At 39.3% G+C, this 21,713-nt stretch overlaps 1 protein-coding gene across 2 annotated transcripts in view; it reads left to right on the top strand.

Annotated features, from left to right (window-relative positions):
* The window catches only part of HSPBAP1 (HSPB1 associated protein 1), a 55,166-nt gene that overhangs the window by 7,225 nt on the left and 26,228 nt on the right, over window positions 1-21,713 (top strand). For both annotated transcript variants that reach the window (XM_052641945.1, XM_052641938.1), the window contains exon 2: window positions 10,691-10,876. In XM_052641945.1, the coding sequence (XP_052497905.1) occupies window positions 10,691-10,876 (186 nt within the window). The remainder of the gene's footprint in view (window positions 1-10,690; window positions 10,877-21,713) is intronic.

Here is a 21,713-nt window from a genome sequence, read left to right as displayed (position 1 = left end):
GAAAGGCGATGCCCAAGAATGCTCAAACTACCACACAATTGCACTCATCTCACACGCTAGTCAAGTAATGCTCAAAATTCTCCAAGCCAGGTTTCACCAATACATGAACTGTGAACTTCCTGATGTTCAAGCTGGTTTTAGAAAAGGCAGAGGAGCCAGAGGTCAAATTGTGAACATCTGCTGGATCATGGAAAAAGCAAGAGAATTCCAGAAAAACATCTGCTTCTGCTTGATTGACTATGCCAAAGCCTTTGACTGTGTGGATCACAAGAAACTGTGGAAAATTCTGAAAGAGATAGGAATACCAGACCACCTGACCTGCCTCTTGAGAAACCTATATCCAGGTCAGGAAGCAACAGTTAGAACTGGACATGGAACAACAGACTGGTTCCAAATAGGAAAAGGAGTATGTCAAGGCTGTATATTGTCACCCTGCTTATTTAACTATATGCAGAATACATCATGAGAAATGCTGGACTGGAAGAAACACAAGCTGGAATCAAGAATGCTGGGAGAAATATCAATAACCTCAGATATGCAGAAGACACCACCCTTATGGCAGAAAGTGAAGAGGAACTCAAAAGCCTCTTGATGAAAGTGAAAGAGGAGAGTGAAAAAGTTGGCTTGAAGCTCAACATTCAGATAAAAAGATCATGGCATGTGTTCCCATCACTTCATGGGAAATAGATGGGGAAACAGTGGAAACAGTGTCAGACTTTATTTTTCTGGGCTCCAAAATCACTGCAGATGGTGATTGCAGCCATGAAATTAAAAGATGCTTACTCCTTGGAAGGAAAGTTATGACCAACCTAGATAGTATATTCAAAAGCAGAGATATTACTTTGCCAACGAGGGTCTGTTTAGTAAGGCTATGGTTTTTCTAGTAGTCATGTATGGATGTGAGAGTTGGACTATGAAGAAAGCTGAATGCCGAAGAATTGATATTTTTGGACTGTGGTGTTGGAGAAGGCTCTTGAGAGTCCCTTGGACTACAAGGAGATCCAACCAGTCCATCCTAAAGGAGACCAGTCCTGGGTGTTCATTGGAAGGACTGACGCTTAGGCTGAAACTCCAATACTTTGGCTACCTCATGCAAAGAGCTGACTCATCGGAAAAGACCCTGATGCTGGGAAGGATTGGGAGCAGGAAGAGAAGGGGATGACAGAGGATGAGATGGCTAGATGGCATCACCAACTTGATGCACATGAGTTTGGGTGAACTCCAGGAGTTGGTGATGGACAGGGAGACCTGGCGTGCTGCAATTCATGGGACTGCAAAGAGTCGGACACCACTGAGCAACTGAACTCAACTGAACTGATACTAGGAAAGCAAAACTGTTTAGTATTTTAGACATTGTGACAGAAAACAAATAACATAAAATTTATCATCTAACTTTTTAATTTAGGGATTTGATTTAGGTCATACCTCAATGGTCTAGTGGTTTTCCCTACTTTCTGCAGTTTAAATCTGAATTTGGTAATAAGGAGTTCATGATCTGAGCCACAGTCAGCTCCCGGTCTTGTTTTTGCTGATTGTATAGAGCTTCTCCATCTTTGGCTGCAAAGAATATAGTCAGTCTGATTTTGGTGTTGACCATCTGGTGATGTCCATGTGTAGAGTCTTCTCATGTTGTTGGAAGAGAATGTTTGCTATGACCAGTGCATTCTCTTGGCAGAACTCTATTGACCTTTGCCCTGCTTCATTCTGTACTCCAAGGCCAAATTTTCCTGTTTCTCCAGGTGTTTCTTGACCTCCTACTTTTGCATTCCTGTCCCCTATAATGAAAAGGACATCTCTTTTGGGTGTTAGTTCTAGAAGGTCTTATAGGTCTTCATAGAACCATTCAGCTTCAGCTTCTTCAGCATTACTGGTCAGAACATGTACTTGGATTACTGTGATATTGAATGGTTTGCCTTGGTAACAAACAGAGATCATTCTGTCATTTTTGAGACTGCATCCAAGTACTGCATTTCGGACTCTTTCGTTGACTATGATGGCTACTCTGTTTCTTCTAAGGGACTCTTGCCCACAGTAGTAGATATAATGGTCATCTGAGTTAAATTCACCAATTCCGGTCCATTTTAGTTTGTTGATTCCTAAAATGTCAATGTTCACTCTTGTCATCTCCTGTTTGACCACTTTCAATTTGCCTTGATTCATGGACCTGACATTCCAGGTTCCTATGCAATATTGCTCTTTCCAGCATCGGACCTTGCTTCCATCACCAATCACATCCACAACTGGGTGTTGTTTTTGCTTTAACTCCATCATTTCTCCACTGATCTCCAGTAGCATATTGGGCCCCTACCGACCTGGGGAGTTCGTCTTTCAGTGTCTGTCTCTGCCTTTTCATACCGTTCATGGGGTTCTCAAGGCAAGAATACTGAAGTGGTTTGCCTTTAGTCCATTGCCTTCTCCAGTGGACCACATTTTGTCAGAACTCTCCACCATGACCCGTCTTGGGTGGACCTACATGGCATGACTTATAGTTTCATTGAGTTAGACAAGGCTGTGGTCCATGTGATCAGACTGGTTAGTTTTCTGTGGTTGTGGTTTTCAGTCTGTCTGCCCTCTGATAGAGGAGGATAAGAGGCTTATGAAAGCTTCCTGATGGGATAGACTGACTGAGGGGGATACTGGATCTAGTTCAGTAAATCCTTACTGAATGGGAGGCCATACTCAGTAAATCTTTAACCCAAATTTCTGTTGAGGGGTGGAGCTGTGTTCCCTCCCTGCTGTTTACCTGGGGCCAAACTATGGTGGAGATAATGAAGATAGTGGTGACCTCCTTCAGAAGATCCTATGCATGTACTGCCACAGTCTGTGCCCCCAGCCCTGCAGTAGGCCACTACTACCCACGCCTTCACTGGAGACTCCCGGACACCCACAGGCAAGTCTGGGACAGTCTTCTATGGGGTTGCTGTTCCTTTCTCCTGGGTCCTGGTGCACAAAGTTCTTTTGTGCCCTCCAAGAGTCTATTTCCCATTCCTGTGTAAGTTCTGGCAGCTCTATGGTGGGGTTAATGGTGACCTCCTCTAAGCAGACTTACGCCATACACACACCAGAGCCCCTGTCCCTGTGGCAGACCACTGCGGACCCATACCTCCACAGGAGATGCTCAAACACAGATCTGTCTCAGTCTCTGTGGGGTCCCTCGGTCCTGGTGCACAGAAGGTTTGTTTGAGCCCTCTGAGCGTCTCTGGCAGGAACGGGGTTTGATTCTAAATGCAAATTTGCCCCTCCTACTGTCTGGCTGGGGCTTCTCCTTTGCCCTTGGCCGTGGGGTATCTCCTCACAGCCGGTCCAATGAAGCGCAGCTGCCGCTCCTGACCTTGAACATGGGATATCTCCTCTGAGCTGCTCTAGCGATGAGATGCAGAGTTCTAAAGAATATCATGGAGAGATAAAAAAGCCTTCTTCAGTGATCAGTGGAAAGAAATAGAGGAAAACAAAGAATGGGAAAGACTAGAGATCTTGTCAAGAAAATTAGAGATACCACGGGAACATTTCATGCAAAGATGGGCACAATAAAGGTCAGAAATGGTAGGGACCTAACAGAAGCAGAAGATATTAAGAAGAAGTGGCAAGAATACACAGAAGAACTGTACAAAAAAGATCTTCATGACCCAGATAATCACAATGGTGTGATCACTCAGCTAGAGCCAGACATCCTGGAATGTGAAGTCAAGTGGGCCTTAGGAAGCATCACGATGAACAAAGCTAGTGGAGGTGATGGAATTCCAGTTGAGCTATTTCCGATCCTAAAAGATGATGCTTTGAAAGTACTGCACTCAATATGCCAGCAAATTTGGAGAACTAAGCAGTGGCCACAGGACTAGAAAAGGTCAGTTTTCATTCCAAACCCAAAGAAAGGCAGTGTCAAAGAATGCACAAACTACCACACAATTGCACTCATCTCACACGCTAGTCAAGTAATGCTCAAAATTCTCCAAGCCAGGTTTCACCAATATATGAACCATGAACTTCCAGATGTTCAAGCTGGTTTTAGAAAAGGCAGAGGAACCAGAGATCAAATTGCCAACATCCACTGAATCATCGAAAAAGCAAGAGAGTTCCAGAAAAACATCTACTTCCGCTTTATTGACTATGTCAAAACCTTTGACTGTGTGGATCACAATGAAATGTGGAAAATTATGAAAGAGATGGGAATACCAGACCACCTGACCTGCCTCTTGAGAAACCTATATCCAGGTCAGGAAGCAACAGTTAGAACTGGACATGGAACAACAGACTGGTTCCAAATAGGAAAAGGAGTATGTCAAGGCTGTATATTGTCACCCTGCTTATTTAACTTCTATGCAGAGTACATCATGAGAAACGCTGGGCTTGAGGAAGCACAAGCTGGAATCAAGAATTCTGGGAGAAATATCAATATCAGATATGCAGATGACACCACCCTTATGGCAGAAAGTGAAGAAGAACTAAAGAGCCTCTTGATGAAAGTGGAGGAGAATGAAAACAGAGGAGAATGAAACAGTTGGCTTAAAGCTCAACATTCAGAAAACTAAGATCATGGCATCTGGTCCCATCACTTCATGGCAAATAGATGGAGAAACAGCAGAAACAGTGGCAGACTTTATTTTGGGGGGCTCCAAAATCACTGAAGATGGTGACTACAGCCATGAAATAAAAAGACACTTACTCCTTTGAAGAAAAGTTATGACCAACCTAGACAGCATATTCAAAAGCAGAGACATTACTTTGCCAACAAAGATCTGTCTCATCAAGGCTATAGTTTTTCCAGTAGTCATGTATGGATGTGAGAGTTGGACTATAAAGAAAGCTGAGCGCCGAAGAATTGATGTTTTGAACTGTGGTGTTGGAGAAGACTCTTGAGAGTCCCTTGGACTGCAAGGAGATCCAACCAGTCCATCCTAAAGGAGATCAGTCCTGGGTATTCACTGAAAGGATTGATGTTGAAGCTAAAACTCCATTGCTTTGGCCACCTGATGGGAAGAGCTGACTCATTTGAAAAGACCCTGATGCTGGGAAAGATTGAAAGCAAGAGAAGGGGACGACAGAGGATGAGACGGTTGGATGGCATCACCGAGTCAATGGACATGAGTTCAGGTAAACTCCAGGAGTTGGTGATGGACAGGGAGGCCTGATGTGCTACAGTCTATGGGGTCTCTAAGAGCGGGACATGACTGAGCAACTGAACTGAACCATTTTTAATACTGTTCATAGTAAGTATATTCACATTAATATGAAACAGATCTCGAGATCCTTTCATTTTGCAAATCTGAAACTTTGTATCCAGGAAACAACTCCCCTTGTTCCTCTCTCCTCAGCCCAGGTAATTGCCATTCTACTTTCTGTTTGAATTGGGCTGTTAGATGCCTCATATAAGTGGATAATACCATGTTTGTCTTTCTGTGACTGGCTAAGTACTTGCATAATTCCATTAGAGTTTTTCTGACCTAGTCTAAATGTTCATTATTTTTTACCCTGATATATACCATTCCAGCAGAGAAGGCAATGGCACCCCACTCCAGTACTCTTGCCTGGAAAATCCCATGGACAGAGGACCCTGGTAGGCTGCAGTCCATGGGGTCACTAAGAGTTGGACAGGACTGAGCAACTTCACTTTCACACATTGGAGAAGGAAATGGCAACCCACTCCAGTGTTCTTGCCTGGAGAATCCTAGGGATGGGGGACCCTGGTGGGCTGCCTTCTATGGGGTTGCACAGAGTCGGACATGACTGAAGCGACTTAGCAGCAGCAGCAGTAGCACACCATTCCAGATGATAGATGAATTGTGTGTATATACAGTAGTCCTCAGATTGATGAAGCCATCGTGGACTTACATAGTATATATTTAGAAATAAATTAGCTCACAATACTAGGACCCAATTCTTTGTTCTTACTGTATCACTATGGTGAGTCTCTGTGTTATAATTTGAGGCTTACCCTTATATCACCCTCTGAAATTTTTAATATGTGAAACTATTAACTTTAAAATTCATACCTAACATGAGAGGTGAGCTCCTTTCAATTTCAGAATCTTTTTCTCTGTTGTGTGTGCTAAGTTGCTTTAGTCGTGTCTAACTCTTTGTGACCCTATGGACTGTAGCCCACCAGGCTCCTCTGTCTAGGTAAGAATACTGGCGTGGGTCACCACGCCCTCCTCCAGGGGTTCTTGCTAACCCAGGAATCAAAGCCTGTTTTGTCTACCTGCATCGGCAGGTGGGTTCTTTACCACTAGCACCACTTTCTGTCAATTAATATTGACAGAAGAGTATTCTGGAAACTTGGTAAATTTTCCATATTCTTGTCTTAAATTTTAAATCTCAAATACAAATCCAAGCCAGATACTAATTGACTGAAGCCAGATTGCTAGCAGATTCAGAGAAATTAGGTTTCAACTGATATTATACTTTGCATTAATTAAAGAAAAAATTAACTGAGAACAAAGCAAATTGCTTTTTGATGGTGTTTGACTATCTCCAAAGAATTGTTACCAAAGCTGTAATAAATTCTCCAAATAACATGCTACATTTAGAAAGAGAAGACTATTGTGTGACACGTAGATCACTAATCTGTTTTTTCAGCAGTTTCTAAGTCATCTAATTAGAAATTGCTGCTTGCTGCAAGTTTAGACCTAAATACACTTATCCTTTAAAGGCTGTTTAGGTTGCTTCAGAATTTTTATAGCTCTTTGCAGACATCTCTGGCATGGAATGACTGGGTGCATCCCTAGGCTTTTTAACTAATACAATGCAGATTGCATTCTTCTTTAAAGAAATTATAACACTTAAATTTGTTAATTTAACAGCCCAGTTCATTGTTGATTAAACTATCAGAAACCAAATTAGTTTTATTTCACAACCAGCTGATTGTTTTATATCACTGATAGGCCTGAAATTCTGCAAATACGCTGATTTCCTGTTATGGTGAACAGTCTACTGATATATTCTGCATATGCCGTATGGCACTTTTCATTCATTTAGCAAATGTTTGAACATTTAATATATTCCAATCACTGGGCCTGGGACTTTCTCAGCAAATTTTGGTTTTTAGGATCTCTTTTAAATAACCTCCGAGATGTTTGAAGTTTTTTCTTATCAGATCATTAGATACGTTCTGAAAAAGTTAATGTTATGTTAGAGGAAAAAGTATTTATGTACTTCTTTGAAACTCTTCTGTCCAAGCACTACTCATGTATTACTAACGTTACTAAGACCATGTTCAGTTCAGTTCAGTTGCTCGGTTATGTCCGACTGTTTGCAACCCCATGGACTGCAGCACGCGAGGCCTCCCTGTCCATCATCAACTCCCGGAGCTTACTCAAACTCATGCCCATTGAGTCAGTGAGGCCATGCAACCGTCTCATCCTCTGTCGTCCCCTTTTCCTCCCACTTTCAGTCTTTTCCAGCATCAGGGTCTTTTCTAACTAGTCAGTTCTTCACGTCAGTTGGCCAAAGTATTGGAGTTTCAGCTTCAGCATCAGTCTTTCCAATGAATAATCAGGACTGATTTCCTTTGGGATGGACTGGTTGGATCTCCTTGCTGTCCAAGGGGATGTACTTAGTTGTAAAAATATGAGGACTGTTTTGAGAACATTCAAAGCCATGTGATCTATTGGCTCTGATTTAAGATAAGCAGAGTAAATAAATCCTCATCCCCAAAGGGTTGATACTTCTATTTTTCTCTATCATTTAAAGTTCTGGAAGCAAGATGTTCAAAGCTTGAGATTTTACAACCTTAAAGCTGAAAAAAATGTTACAGTGGGTCACACCAGCCATGATTTATTCAGCCTGTTACAGAGCACTCTAGGGAGAATACGGTTGTCCTTGAAAATCACAGCCTCAGAAGGCAAGGTGCTATACTGGTTATGAACTAATAACAGAGCCCTGACTACAAGTTAGTTTATTTATGTGAAAGGATTCAGGAGGTAGAATTTTGCTGGTTTTGGTTCAGGGGCACAAAGATGGACATTCTTTGCATACTTTCAGCTGGTGTTCACTGTTTCCCCAGCCTTTGTTTTCTCTCTCAAGATGGTAACCACGATACCTGTTTTCCAGGCAGCATGTAGGAGAGGAGGACGAGGAGGGAAAAGGCTGATTTAGCAACTTCCAGATATATCTCTGGTCACTCCCATCTGCAAAGGAGTCTAGGAAATGTAATTTTCCAGCCACTCCCATTGCCCAAAGTTCTGTTAGCGAGGAAGAAGGGAACAAATACTGGATAAGGTAGGCAACTAGCAGTCTCTACTACAGGATTAACTACTGCCCCCAACACACATGCATACGAACGAGAACATCCTTCTGTCCCCAGCAGCACACGTGTATCTGTTACCTGTGAATGCATCTGAAGTTTCCCTTCACCAAGTTTTTTTAGGTTATACTGTCTCTATGAGTTTTTAGTGCTAGTGTAAGTCCTACGGTTTCAATTCTTTGGAAGCAGGATTATGCGATAGGAAGAACACCAGACTTGTAATCGGAGAACCTGACCTGTTGTCCTGTCACCACTGGTGTTTTGACCTTTGACATCTGAACTTTCATTATCATCTGGATAATGGAAATAAAATACCCTCTGTAGCTGTATTTTACAGACCTCTTAGTGGATCCAATGAGTACTTTTCTTTTAATGTCTGTAAAAATATGTGGCAAATAATAAAGCCTTACACAAGTAAATATCTGGTATCCAGGTGGCACAGTGGTAAAGAATCCACCTGCCAATGTAGGAGACACAAGAGACATGGGTTCGATTCCTGGGTCAGGAAGATCCCTTGGAGGAGGAAATAGCAACCCACTCCAGTATTCTTGCCTGGAAAATCCCATGGACAGAGGAACCGGGTGGACTGCAGTCCATGGGTCACGAAAGAGTCAGACATGACTAAGCACGCACACACCCATTGTTACAACGATGATGATGATGTTCAAAACCAAACCCTCATCTTCCCGACAGAAGATGTTGCTTCTAACTTTTCTCTCGTGGCAAGTCAGAAAGTCTGGAAACCTGTCTTCCTCAGAGCTGCATCTGCCTTCCACCCCACATCTCTGTGGTCGTAGTAGTCTTTAATGTTATTCTCTAGTATTTCTCCATGTCTACCATCTCTGCTTTCCTCACTGCCACCCCTTGTTGTTCAGGGCCTTATTACCACACTTCTCGCTTGGCTGTTGCAATAGCTCTCTGAGTCAACTCTAGTCCCTACAGCTCTACATATTTCCATAGAGCCCTTGTTTTTATTGTTAATGAACAGAATGTAGCAGGGGCCTATACCATGGGAGAAATATCTAGTAAATTATTTTTCTGCTTTTGAGATATTAGATTGTTTATATTTTCATGGTTTTTTATTATGCTAATAGATGTTTTATGCAAATGTGTAGGTTTTTTAATTTCACTGATAGGCCTGCTGGTCATATACATGTTCATAATTCATATATATATGAATATATATATATGGCTTATGATTACCTATTTTATTAAAAGCAAATTTCTCTAACATCAGTTATTAAGTTAATAGGTGGTTCTTTGGGACTTCTGCTTCATTTTCCCAGTTGTTTCCCAAAGGGTAGTTCTAATTTATATGTCACAAACAACAGGTACTATCATGAATGTATTGTAGCTTTTCAGGGTCTAGCAAAACTTTAAAAATATATAATTGAAACTGTGGCTTGTCTATTTTCATACACAAGGAATCCAGGCACTCCCAGTCCAGGAAGACTTGGTACAATGCAGTGTAGGTAACCCTGTACTTTTATAGACTATACATTTATAAGTTGGCATAGGTTAAGACCTTTTAAAAAAATTTTCTGGTTATAGCCTGTTTTCCTTAACAGGCTCTTCAGTACATAAAGGTCACTTAAAGATAAACTTGGGGCTTCTTTTACATAGAGACCTAAGAGGGTAAGTGTATTTACAGATCAGGTAACTGGAAATGGAGGGTTTCGCTGACTGTACTAGAGAATCAAAAATACATGTTTTATGGATCTGAGTATGAATCATTTTTTAACTTTCCCCCCACCAGACTTTCATCTTAAGATATCTTTAAAGAGAAACTTACTTGTTCTTTTATTTAATGCATATCAATCTTTACTTTACCGGATTAACGTTCTGTGATTGAAATTTATGGACGTCCTCAGTAAATCAGTGTTAGTTTGTGCATATTCCCCTGTACAGATTATACATGCAGTCGGAATCAAGGATTACCACTGATATCCACCCTAGCACATCTTTTATCTTTATAAATCTTGCAATAAAATAATTCCTTCTCCCTACCTGCCCCTTCCCCCACATCAACTGCTGTATGAGTTCAGTAGTCTTTTTGGCATAAACCTGTGCTATACCAAGTAGAATTGTTGCTAACTCCAGAAACTCTAGTTGCACAAGAGTAATTCCCATCAGTATTTCTTACATAATTCTCTAGGAAATAATATTTTTTAAAAATTGCATCTTTTAAAATGTGTGTCATACTTGGAAAGCCTTTAAAAATATTTTTGACATTTAAAATTGTAAATATTTTCCAACATTTGAGAAAAGTCACTGAAGAATTATGGCTCTTTGGGCCCAAATATTTATGTAAACAGTTAGAAGTAAAGTGTAAATGCAGTGCAATTACACCAAAACATTTGCCATAGTAGAACCAATAGTAGCTGTTTATGCTTCGTATTATCTTAAATAACTTTTTAGTTGTCTATATAGTTCTCTTATTTCTCTCCCTAGGTAAACATGTCAAACCTTTTACACCAGAGAAAGCAAAAGAAATCATAATGTGTTTACAACAACCTGCAGTCTTCTATAACATGGTTTTTGATTGGCCGGCACGACACTGGACTGCTAAACATCTCTCTGAGGTCCTCCATGGCAAGCAGATACGATTTAGGATGGGAAGGAAAAGCACAGACACAGGTAGGACTACCAGGAATCGTCATCGTAATGTGTCTTCATAACGTTCCCATGTCTCAGCCGTGGTTTCTTTATCTCTGGAGAATCCTTTATTTCTAATCCTCTTTTTGACCATTTGCAGATGGGGAAACATTAGAAGTTTTCAAAGGATAATTTAAGATTTTTTTTAGGCTAAATAACCTGTAATTTATAACCCCATGTAAAATGTATTTGTTCATATTATCATAGTTCATTGATCATGGTAGACACTTAATAAATATTTGTTAATGTGCTATTACTTACCTGACTGAAAGAGACCAATGCTAATCTAACAGTCCCCTCCATTTTTGTCTCATGTAAAATGTGTCCTTTTATTTGTCCCTTTATTTATGTGTCCTTTTATCAGTCACTATTTATAGTGCTTAGTCTTGGTGTAATTTTATCTCTCTGCTTTATCAGCAGCCTGACCTCTGTTGTGTTGTATAAATGTGAAACATTCGTGAAGCTGTTTTTTTCATCCTCTTAAGCAACTAGATTTTGCCAGCTCCCCTTTTTTCCCTCAAGACTTGTAACTGATTTTTTTGCCATACAGTCAGAGAAGGCAATTACCGTTACTCTAAAAATAGTTAATTTAAAGGAAAAAAAAAACAGATTAGAAATGTTTCTAATCTAAAGAAGTCCGTGATCATGGTCTGGCTTCAGAATATGTGTGTATCTTCTATTTAAATATGGACAGATTTGGTGGTCTAGAAATTCATAGTGTTTTAAGCATTGCTGTGAAGTGGCTCTGTGAAGATATTAAGGATATCTATTAATAACCCCAAAGGAACTAAAAAATTGCCCAGTTTCTCTTCCAGCTTCTCTAAGCTTCTTTCTCTCGTGTATATCTCATAAAATTACTGGGTTTTTGGTGTCTAGGACCCCTTTATACTTCAGTGACAGATAGAGCAGTATTAACATAAACTCTTTGGCTCCTCATTGTGGTTTGTTGTATTTTTAAATTAAATGCTAGACCAGCAGCAGCCACGTAAAAATCAGCTTGTGCTCTTGTTTTCTTGACTTTAGTCACATAAATCTTCTACTCACTGAAGCTTCTGTTAAACAGTAATTTGAAGAAAAATAGAAATTGTAATTTTTTTCACCTCCTGGTTAGACTCCAAATACTACTAATAGCTATTGACAACTATTGTGTCAGACACTGTTCTGAGTGCTTTTTACTTATTAACTCTCTTAATCTTCTTCAAGCCCACTTAGAGTGGAACTATTATTGTTCTGTTTTACAGAAGAACTAACAGTAATTTGACATTTTAAAGTTAGTACTCATGAAGAAAAGAAAAAGGGAGGCAGAAAGTCTCTTAGAAAGATAATCTGGTCTTTGGACAAAATTCATATAAAATCCACCACTTAAAAGTACACAATTCAGTGCTTTTAGCATCTTCATAATTTTGTGCAATTACCACCACTATCTAATTCTAGAACATTTTCATCACACTGCAGATAAATCTGGTTCCCACTGGTGGTCACTCCTCATTCACACCCTTCTCCACCCCTGGCAACCACTAATCTACTTTCCTGTTTTTTATAGATTTGCCTATTCTGGACATATAAAAATGGAATCATGTGGTTGTGGCCTTTTGTGTCTAGCTTTTTTTCATGTAGCATGTTTTTAAAATTTACCCATGTTGTAGCATGTATTTGTATTTTCTTTTTATTGCTGAATAATGGGCTGGAGGAAGCACAAGCTGGAATCAAAATTGCCGGGAGAAATATCAATAACCGCAGATATGCAGATGACACCACCCTTATGGCAGAAAGTGAAGAACTCAGGAGCCTCTTGATGAAAGTGAAAGAGGAGAGTGAAAAAGTTGGCTTGAAGCTCAACATTCAGAAAACTAAGATCATGGCAACCGGTCCCATCACTTCATGGCAAATAGATGGGGAAACAGTGGCTGACTTTATTTTTGGGGGCTCCAAAATCACTGCAGATGGTGATTGCAGCCATGAAATTAAAAGACGCTTACTCTTTGGAAGGAAAGTTATGACCAACCTAGACAGCATATTCAAAAGCAGAGACATTACTTTGCCAACAAAGGTCTGTCTACTCAGAGCTATGGTTTTCCCAGTAGTCATGTGTGGATGTGAGAGTTGGACTATAAAGAAGGCTGGGCACCGAAGAATTGATGCTTTTGAACTGTGATGTTGAAGAAGACTCTTGAGAGTCCCTTGGACTGCAAGGAGATCCAACCAGTCCATCCTAAAGGAGATCAGTCCTGGGTGTTCATTGGAAGGACTGATGCTAAAGCTGAAACTCCAATACTTTGGCCACCTGATGAGAAGAGCTGACTCATTGGGAAAGACCCTGATGCTGGGAAAGATTGAGGGCAGGAAAAGAAGGGGACGACGGAGGATGAGACGGTTGGATGGCATCACTGACTTGATGGACATGGGTTTGGGTGGACTCTGGGATTTGGTGATGAACAAGGAGGCCTGGCATGCTGCGGTTCATGGGGTCGCAAAGAGTCGGACACTGAATAATGGACACTGAGCAACTGAACTGAGCTGAATATTCCATTATGGATAAACAGTGTCAGTCCATTCATCAGCTGATGGATGTTTGGGTTATTTCCACTTTTTGACTGTTATGAATAATGCTACTATGAACATTTATGTACAAGTTTTTGTGTGGACATATGTTTTCACTTCTCTTGGGTTAAACCTAGAAGTGTAACTGCCCAGTCATACAGCAGCTATGTTTAACTTTTGAGGAACTGCCAAACTGTTTTCCAAAACAGCTGAACTGTTTTACATTCCCACCCCAGTGTGTGAATGGTCTAGTTTCTCTCCATCCTTGCCAATACTTATTTCATTTTTCATTCTGGCTATCTAGAGTGTGTAAAGTTGTATCTCATTATAGCTTGATGCATTTCCCTAATGACTAACGTTGTTGAGCATCTTCCTATGGTCTTATTGACCATTTGTATATCTGATTTGGAGAAATGGCTATTCAAGTCCTCTGCTTGTTTTCTAATTGAGATGGTTTTTGTTTTTATGTGGTTTTGTTTGCAAAACAAACAAAATCTTTTTGTTCAGTGGTAAAAGAGACCTTCATATATTCTGAATATTAACTCTTTATCAACTATATGACATGCAGACATTTTCTCATGTAGGTTAATAATTTGTTCTTTTTAAGTTATTCCTTTGTGTATAAATACACTACTTCCACAAGCACTTTTGGGTAGTGTTGTAAGAGAGCTGATTCTAGTCGGCTCGTATGGGTTCAAATTTTGCTTTGAGCAATTCAAAGTTAAATGTGTTCATATTCATTAAACATTTAGAATAGTGTCTGGCACATAGTAAATGCTCAACAAATGTTATTTTAAAATAGAAATAACTTAAAAATAAAAAATATACCTTCCTCATTTTAGAGAGCACTGGAAAAATGGGAAGACCCAGAGAAAATTAAAAAGACTTATTCCTGTTACCAACAGGCAATCACTGATTACATTGTGATGTATATTCAATGCAAGCCTTTTTATATTTTAAAAATAAAGTTGTATAAATTTTAACAACCTGCTTTTTTTTCTTAACATATTCTGAGTAGCTTCTTTTGACATTAAATATGACTTTTAAATGGTTACCTACTCTTCCATTGTACGCTAGTATCATTGTTGTTATTGTTGTTGTTTAGTTGCTAAGTTGTGTTCGACTCTCTTGCAACCCCAGGGAGTGTAGCCCACCAGGCTCTTGCATCCACGAGACTTCCAAGGCAAGAATACTGTAGTGGGTTGCCGTTTCCTCCTCCAGGGGATCTTCCTGACCCAGAGATTGAACCCATGTCTCTTTGTCTCCCGCATTGGCAGGTGGATTCTTTACCGTGAGCCACCAAGGAAACTCTGATAGTATCAGAGTTTTAATTTAGTTTTAAAATTCTAATTTGATTAGATTGCTTAGAGGTTTTAATTTATAAATAAGACTGTAGTGAACATGTTTGAAAGTAAATCTTGCCCAAATTTCTGATTATTTTCCTAGGAGAATGACTGGGCCAAAGGGTATGAGCATTAGCACCAGGAGCAGCACTATCCATGGAGCTGCTTACACCAGAAACCTCTGAGCCATGCTGATGGCCTCTCCCAGTGGTGTCTGGTGACTCAGTGACTTACGTCCTAAGCATCCGGCATCTCCCTGCTTCTCACTCCATGACCATCCTCCAGTTGGGATTACCCTGCTGTCCCTCACCTCCATGGTTGCAGTAGCCTCATGCCTAGTCCCTCTTCACCTGCTCTCCTCTCGCCCCAGCCATTCCTCATAATGAAACCAGAGACAGTTTAAAAAAAAAGAAAAATCTCATCTTCTTTATCTGTTTAGAACCCTTAGATAGCGTCCTATTACCCTTCGGCTAAAGACCAACATTTTTATTAATGGTATAAAAAGCTCTGTTTGCCTCCTCTTTCTGAGCTTGGGGCAGATAAGCTTTTAAGATTTTTGTGTTTCCAGAGATTTGTTTCTTCTTACTTCAGGGCCTTTGCATATACAGTCTAGTGATTCTTCTCTCTTCTCCCACTTTCCCTTACCCCAGCTTTACCTAGTTGGTTCCACTGCTTCCTTCAGATCTCAGCTCAGAGGTCATCTTCTCATGGCAGTCTTTCTGACCACATTCTCCCTCCCTCACCCCCCAAATCAGATATGACTACCGAGTTATCTCGGACCACCTTGTATTTCTTAGTAACACTTAGCGCAGCTCTGATCACATGGTTAATTGTGTAAGCAGTTAGCAGTTTAAAGTCTCTCTTTGCCTCAAGAAGATCCCTCGTGGGAGCCAGGGCCATGTCTCATCATTGGCTGAACACCTAATATCTGGATAGTCAGACGCCTGTGGAGTGAAAGAATAAAAGACCTTTGATACCTGAGGCCAAGTGCTTTGCAGAAGGATGGTTTACATTTACTCTCCTTTCAGAACGTATAAGTGTTTGGCCCCTCCTTTGCCCTGACAGAAATTTATGTTTTTTAAAAAATACCTTGTTGATAGGTGAAAGATGAGTGCCTCATAACTTTAATTAACATTTCTTTGTTGGTGTTGTTGAACGTATGTTCACGTTTATTAATAGTTTGTATTTTGTCTGGTAATTTTTCTTTCAGTTATCCTTATCAGGGTTTTAGGTTTTGGGTTTTCTTTTTAATAAATATATTACTTATATTTAAAGAATACTGTGTTTGTTACTAATGTACTAATTTCCCAGTTTATTATTTGCCTTTTTATTTTGCTTCATATCTTTATAGTAAGATCAAATAATATTTAATTAATATTTTTATTCTTACTTTATTTAGAAATTCCTTCTGTATCCTGACAATAGTAAATGTTCTAATATTTTCTTTTAATAGCTTGATTACTTTTTCACATTTTACTCTTTATCCATTCCATATTTATTTTGGTATGTTGTGTTCACTGACTTTTCCAAATAGTTAAATTGGTAGTAGTATCTTTATTGTAGTACCTTTTTCTGAATAATTCCATCTTTTCCTACCAACTTTGAAACTACCTTTATTATATTACTATAGTCTTATATATTTCAGCATCTCTTTTTGGACCACATACTGAACTATCAGTTTTGGGGCCAGTAAAACACTTGCTAAAAACTATTTTTTACAGCTGTTATGTATTTTAATATTTGAAAGAACAACTCATCTTCCCCAGTCACTCTTCTGTCTCAGCATTTTACTGGATACTGGTGATGCAGTGGTTAAGAATTAACCTGCCAGTGCAGGAGACACAGATTCAATCCCTGGGGCAGGAAGATTCCACTGGAGAAGGAAATGGCAACCTACTCCAGTATTCTTGCCTGGAGAATTCCCTTAGACAGAGAAGCCTGGCAGGAACAGTCTGTGGGATCACAGAGAGTTGGATGTGAGTAAGTACACGTGCATGCATATGTGCAATTGAACTTTATTCCTCTAAATGAAACTTAAACAGTGTTCAGTTCAGTTCACTCGATCAATCATGTCCGACTCTTTGCGACCCTATGGACTGCAGCACGCCAGGCTTCCCTGTCCATCACCAACTCCTAAAGTTTACTCAAACTCACGTCCATTGAGTTGGTGATGCCATCTAACCATCTCGTCCTCCGTCGTCCCCTTCTTCTCTCACCTTCAATCTTTCCCAGCATCAGGGTCTTTTCAAAAGAGTCAGTTCTTTGCATCAGGTGGCCAAAGTTTTGGAGTTTCAGCCTCAGCATCAGTCCTTCCAGTGAACACCCAGGACTGATTTCCTTTAGGATGGACTAGTTGGATCTCCTTGCAGTCCAAGGGACTCTCAGGGGTCTCTCCAATACCACAGTTCAAAAGCATCAGTTCTTCTGGCTCAGCTTTCTTTATAGTCCAACTCTCACATCCATACATGACTACTGGGAAAACCATAGCTCTGAGTAGACAGACCTTTGTTGGCAAAGTAATGTCTCTGCTTTTGAATATGCTGTCTAGGTTGGTCATAACTTTTCTTCCAAGGAGTAAGCTTATTTTTATTTCATGGCTGCAGTCACCATCTGCAGTGATTTTGGAGCCCCCCAAAATAAAGTCTCTCACTGTTTCCATTGTTTTCCTATTTACCATGAGTGATGGGATTGGATGCCATGATCTTAGTTTTCTGAATGTTAAGTTTTAGCCAACTTTTTCACTCTCCTCTTTCACTTTCATCAAGAGGCTCTTTAGTTCTTCGCTTTCTGCCCTAAGGGTGGTGCCATCTGCATATCTGAGGTTATTGATATTTCTCCTGGCAATCTTGATTCCAGCTTATCCTTCCTCCAGCCCAGCATTTCTCATGATGTACTCTGCATATAAGTTAAATAAACAGGGTGACTATATACAGCCTTGACGTACTGCTTTCCTGTTTTGGAACCAGTCTGTTTTTCCATGTCTGTTTCTAACTATTGCTTCTTGACCTGCATACAGATTTCTCAGGAGGCAGGTCAGGTGGTTTGGTATTCCCCTCTCTTGAAGAATTTTCCACAGTTTGTTGTAATCCACACAGTCAAAGGCTTTGGCATAGTTAATAAAGCAGAAGTAGATATTTTTCTGGAACGCTCTTGCTTTTTCAGTGATCCAACCAATGTTGGCAATTTGATCTCTGGTTCCTCTGCCTTTTCTAAATCCTGCTTGAACATCTGGAAGTTCATGGTTCACGTACTGTTGAGGCCTGGCTTGGAGAATTTTGAGCATTATTTTGCTAGCGTGTGAGATGAGTGCAATTGTGTGGTAGTTTGAGCATTCTTTGGCATTGCCTTTCTTTGGGATTGGAATGAAAACTGTGGCCACTGCTGAGTTTTCCAAATTTGCTGGCATGTTGAGTGCAGTGCTTTCACAGCATCAACTTTTCATTTTTAGTAAACAGTGTATTCACATTAAACAAGACATGTTCCGGCCTTCAAGCTATCAATCATTGCAGCTACCTCCCCCTCCATAATGGTGCTCCCTCAGGGGCATTAAGAATGGAGAAAAACCAGATCTTGGTCCCAAATAGTTAAGATGCATATCAAATAATTTTTTTTTTGTAATTAGCTTAATCTTTTGAATGTTTAATTGCATTTTTTCCCCTCCTCCCCACAAAAATTCCTATATATCCCAGCTCCTCCTTTACCTCTTTGAAACAGTTCCTCAGAGCTATTTTAGCAGCTGTTTCCTAAGCTGTATTCCTCAGTAAGATCCTCCGAATAAAAAGTAACTCACAACTTTTAGGTCATGTGATTTTTTTTCTCCTTCAGTCAACAAGATTTTTTTAAAATATTTATTTATTTAGCTGCACCAGGTCTTACTTATGGCATGCAAGAACTTTAGTTGCAGCACATGAGATCTAGTTCTCTGGACCAGGGATTGAACCCAGGCCCCGGCATTGGGGTCATGGAGTCTTAGTCACTGACTTAACAGGGAAGTCTCCAGTCAAAAGGATTTAAATGAAAATTCTTGAAGTACTATGAATTACATAATTTGAAATGATCTACCATGTGACAGTACTGTACCATCCTACATAGGAACATGAAATCTTTGCTTATTAAGTTTTTTTTTTTTAATCTCACTAAAAAGATTTGGGTAAAAAAAAATTTTCTTACAAGTCTATAAATTTCTTAAAATATTATGAATTTTTTATAGCTGTTAGGAAGGAAATATTTTTGCCTATTCTGTTTTTCTAACTGTGATTGGTACACAAATAAATGCCATTTATTTTTTGTATTTTTTTTCTGCATAAAAAGATATTTCTGTTTTTGTTTTTGTTTTTTTTTTTAATTTTTTTTCCTTTATTTTAATTTACAATACTGTATTGGTTTTGCCATACATTGACATGAATCAACCACGGGTGTACATGCGTTCCCAAACATGAACCCCCCCCCCACCTCCCTCCCCATAACGTCTCTCTGGGTCATCACCGTGCACCAGCCCCAAGCACGCGTCGGACATAGACTGGCGATTCGATTCTTACATGATAGTATACATGTTACAATGCCATTCTCCCAAATTATTTTTTGTATTTTTTTATCTTTAATAGTGTACATAGTTTTTTATCTTAATAGTGTACATAGTTTTTTAGTTTATTCTTGTGGGCTTTTTAGGAAGACAACTATTTGATCTTACAAGCAACAATAAGTTTTTTACCTTTCTATTGAGCATATTTATTTCTGTTTTAGGTCTTGGTTAGAAATTTTTTAGAATGCTTGAAATAATAGTGTTGACAGCTAGCATATTTGATTGTAATGTATCTCAGTTTATTTTAGGAAGCAGATTGTGACATCACATTGCTCTTTGAAGCCATTTTGGATTGAATTCATTTGCCAACATATATTCTCAGTGACAACACTAAAACTTAGCTGGCAGTAATTTGCCAAGCAGATGTATAAACAAGCCTAAACATTTGTAGATAGGGAGTGGAGTAACGATCAGAAGTCATACTCGGTACCCACATTCCAAATGTTTCTTGCTTGTGAGATGATGAAGTCTTAACAAAATGGAAAAATACTTGTTTCGGTGCTATGCACAAAAATACTTTAGGACTCCCTTTATAAGAATTAAAGCTTAACTTTTACACTGTTCCCAAATCCTAAAAGCATTTGAGCTGCTTCTTACCTAAAATTTTGATAGTAAGTAGGATGAAAGTTTCAGCTGCCTAAAATATTAAAGAACAATAACAATCAAATTAGAAAAGAACAATTCCATTGCACAGAATAAACTAAGAAGAACAGCTGTACTACCCAGAAAGAAATCGTCATGATAACAGAATGAAAACAGTTCCTTTGGTGCTACTAATACCAACAAGGAGTAAAAAGATTCTATTTTGAAATCACTATGTAAATAAAAAAGCCTGTCAGTTTTGTTCGTTCCATTCATTGTAGTTTTCCCTGACATTAACAATTCTCTGTTACTGTCTTTCCCTGTAACAGTTCTTTCCCTGACAGTAACAGTGCAATTTTTGCACTTTTAGGTTTTCATTTTTTTAAGTACAGAACTTGCTGTGACAAAATGATGAGGCTGCAACACAAATGTGCATATGAAACCTGGTCATAACTGAAAAGTCCTCCTCAGTCTACCCCAGAGGCAGGTGGCTCAAGGAATGGCTTTAGTATTCAGCTGGATTTGTTGGACTGAATTCTGTGAAGTGAAAACTCACAAGACAGTGGAAGGTCTTCAGGCTCCCATTGGAGCTTAATGAAACAATTTAGAAATGATTCCAGCACCATGTAGCTTTCTTGTTTGTTTGGTTTTTTTTTAAGTGTTTTCCAAAGCTGTTATGGTAAATTCTTGATGATGATGTTGATGATTAAGAGCTCATATATATTGATGGGTTACTGTGTACTAGCCACTGTTCTAAATGTTCCTCAAAAATGATCAAATTTAAAGAGTTCTTAAATATACTGGTTTTTAGATAAATGTTCCCTAGTAAAGTTTTCCTGCTTTTCAAAGTCAAGTGACAAATTGATGAAATAGGTGAATTATGGGTGACACATACCCTCCCCTCTATTATTTCTCTGCAGTTCTGAGGCTTTAGGATAAAGAAATGAGGAAAGGTGATTGAGACAATCTTGAACCATTTGGGAGGAAATGGAAGGAAAAGATAAAAGCTCTTTGAATACGCTTTTCTTCCTAATACTAATTCAGCTAGTTTTTAGGTGCCCCAACTTATGGGTTGATGAAGAGTCAGATATGACTTAGCAACTAAACAAGTAAATATATAAATAAATAGTAGGACATTACTAGTACTTGTGCCTATGGCAACCTACTCCAGGATTCTTGCTTGAAAAATCCCGTTGACAGAGGAACCTGGTGGGCTACAGTCCATGGGGTCGCAAAGCTGGAAACGACTGAGCGACTAAGCACAGTCCTAGTAATAGTGCCTAGCTTTTACTAAGTATCTGTCATGTGTCAAGCACTGTGCTGATTGAATTATATGTGTTAGATCTACATTCCCTCTTGAAAGGATGTCATGCTTTGCAAAATAGATTGTCATCAGATTACTTGAATATTAACATTCCAATGTACATTTAGAGTATTCTGCTAACTGCAAAAGAGAAATTATTTCATCACTATTTAGAATAATAATTCTTGTATAAAACAGTTCTACCTGTAGGAACAAACCACTCTGGACAGACAGCAGACTATCCTTCAGGCTTTCCTGATCAACCCTCATCTCCCGTCTTTGCCTTCTCCTAGGTTGGCTGTGGCACAGAATTTTGCATCTAATTATATGATGCCTCACATTCCCTGTTATTCTGGTTAAAGTTTTCTTTTTGTCTAAATATATTCTAAATTCAAGAGTATTATCCATTTCTTTTATGTTCCTGGAAACCTGAACACAATACTAGTCACAAATTAGGTACTTAATAAA

Source organism: Budorcas taxicolor, chromosome 1 (genome assembly GCF_023091745.1).
Source record: "Budorcas taxicolor isolate Tak-1 chromosome 1, Takin1.1, whole genome shotgun sequence".
Lineage (NCBI taxonomy): Eukaryota > Metazoa > Chordata > Mammalia > Artiodactyla > Bovidae > Budorcas > Budorcas taxicolor.
Note: the sequence above shows the minus strand (reverse complement) of the source record. Positions and strands in the feature narration are given on the sequence as shown.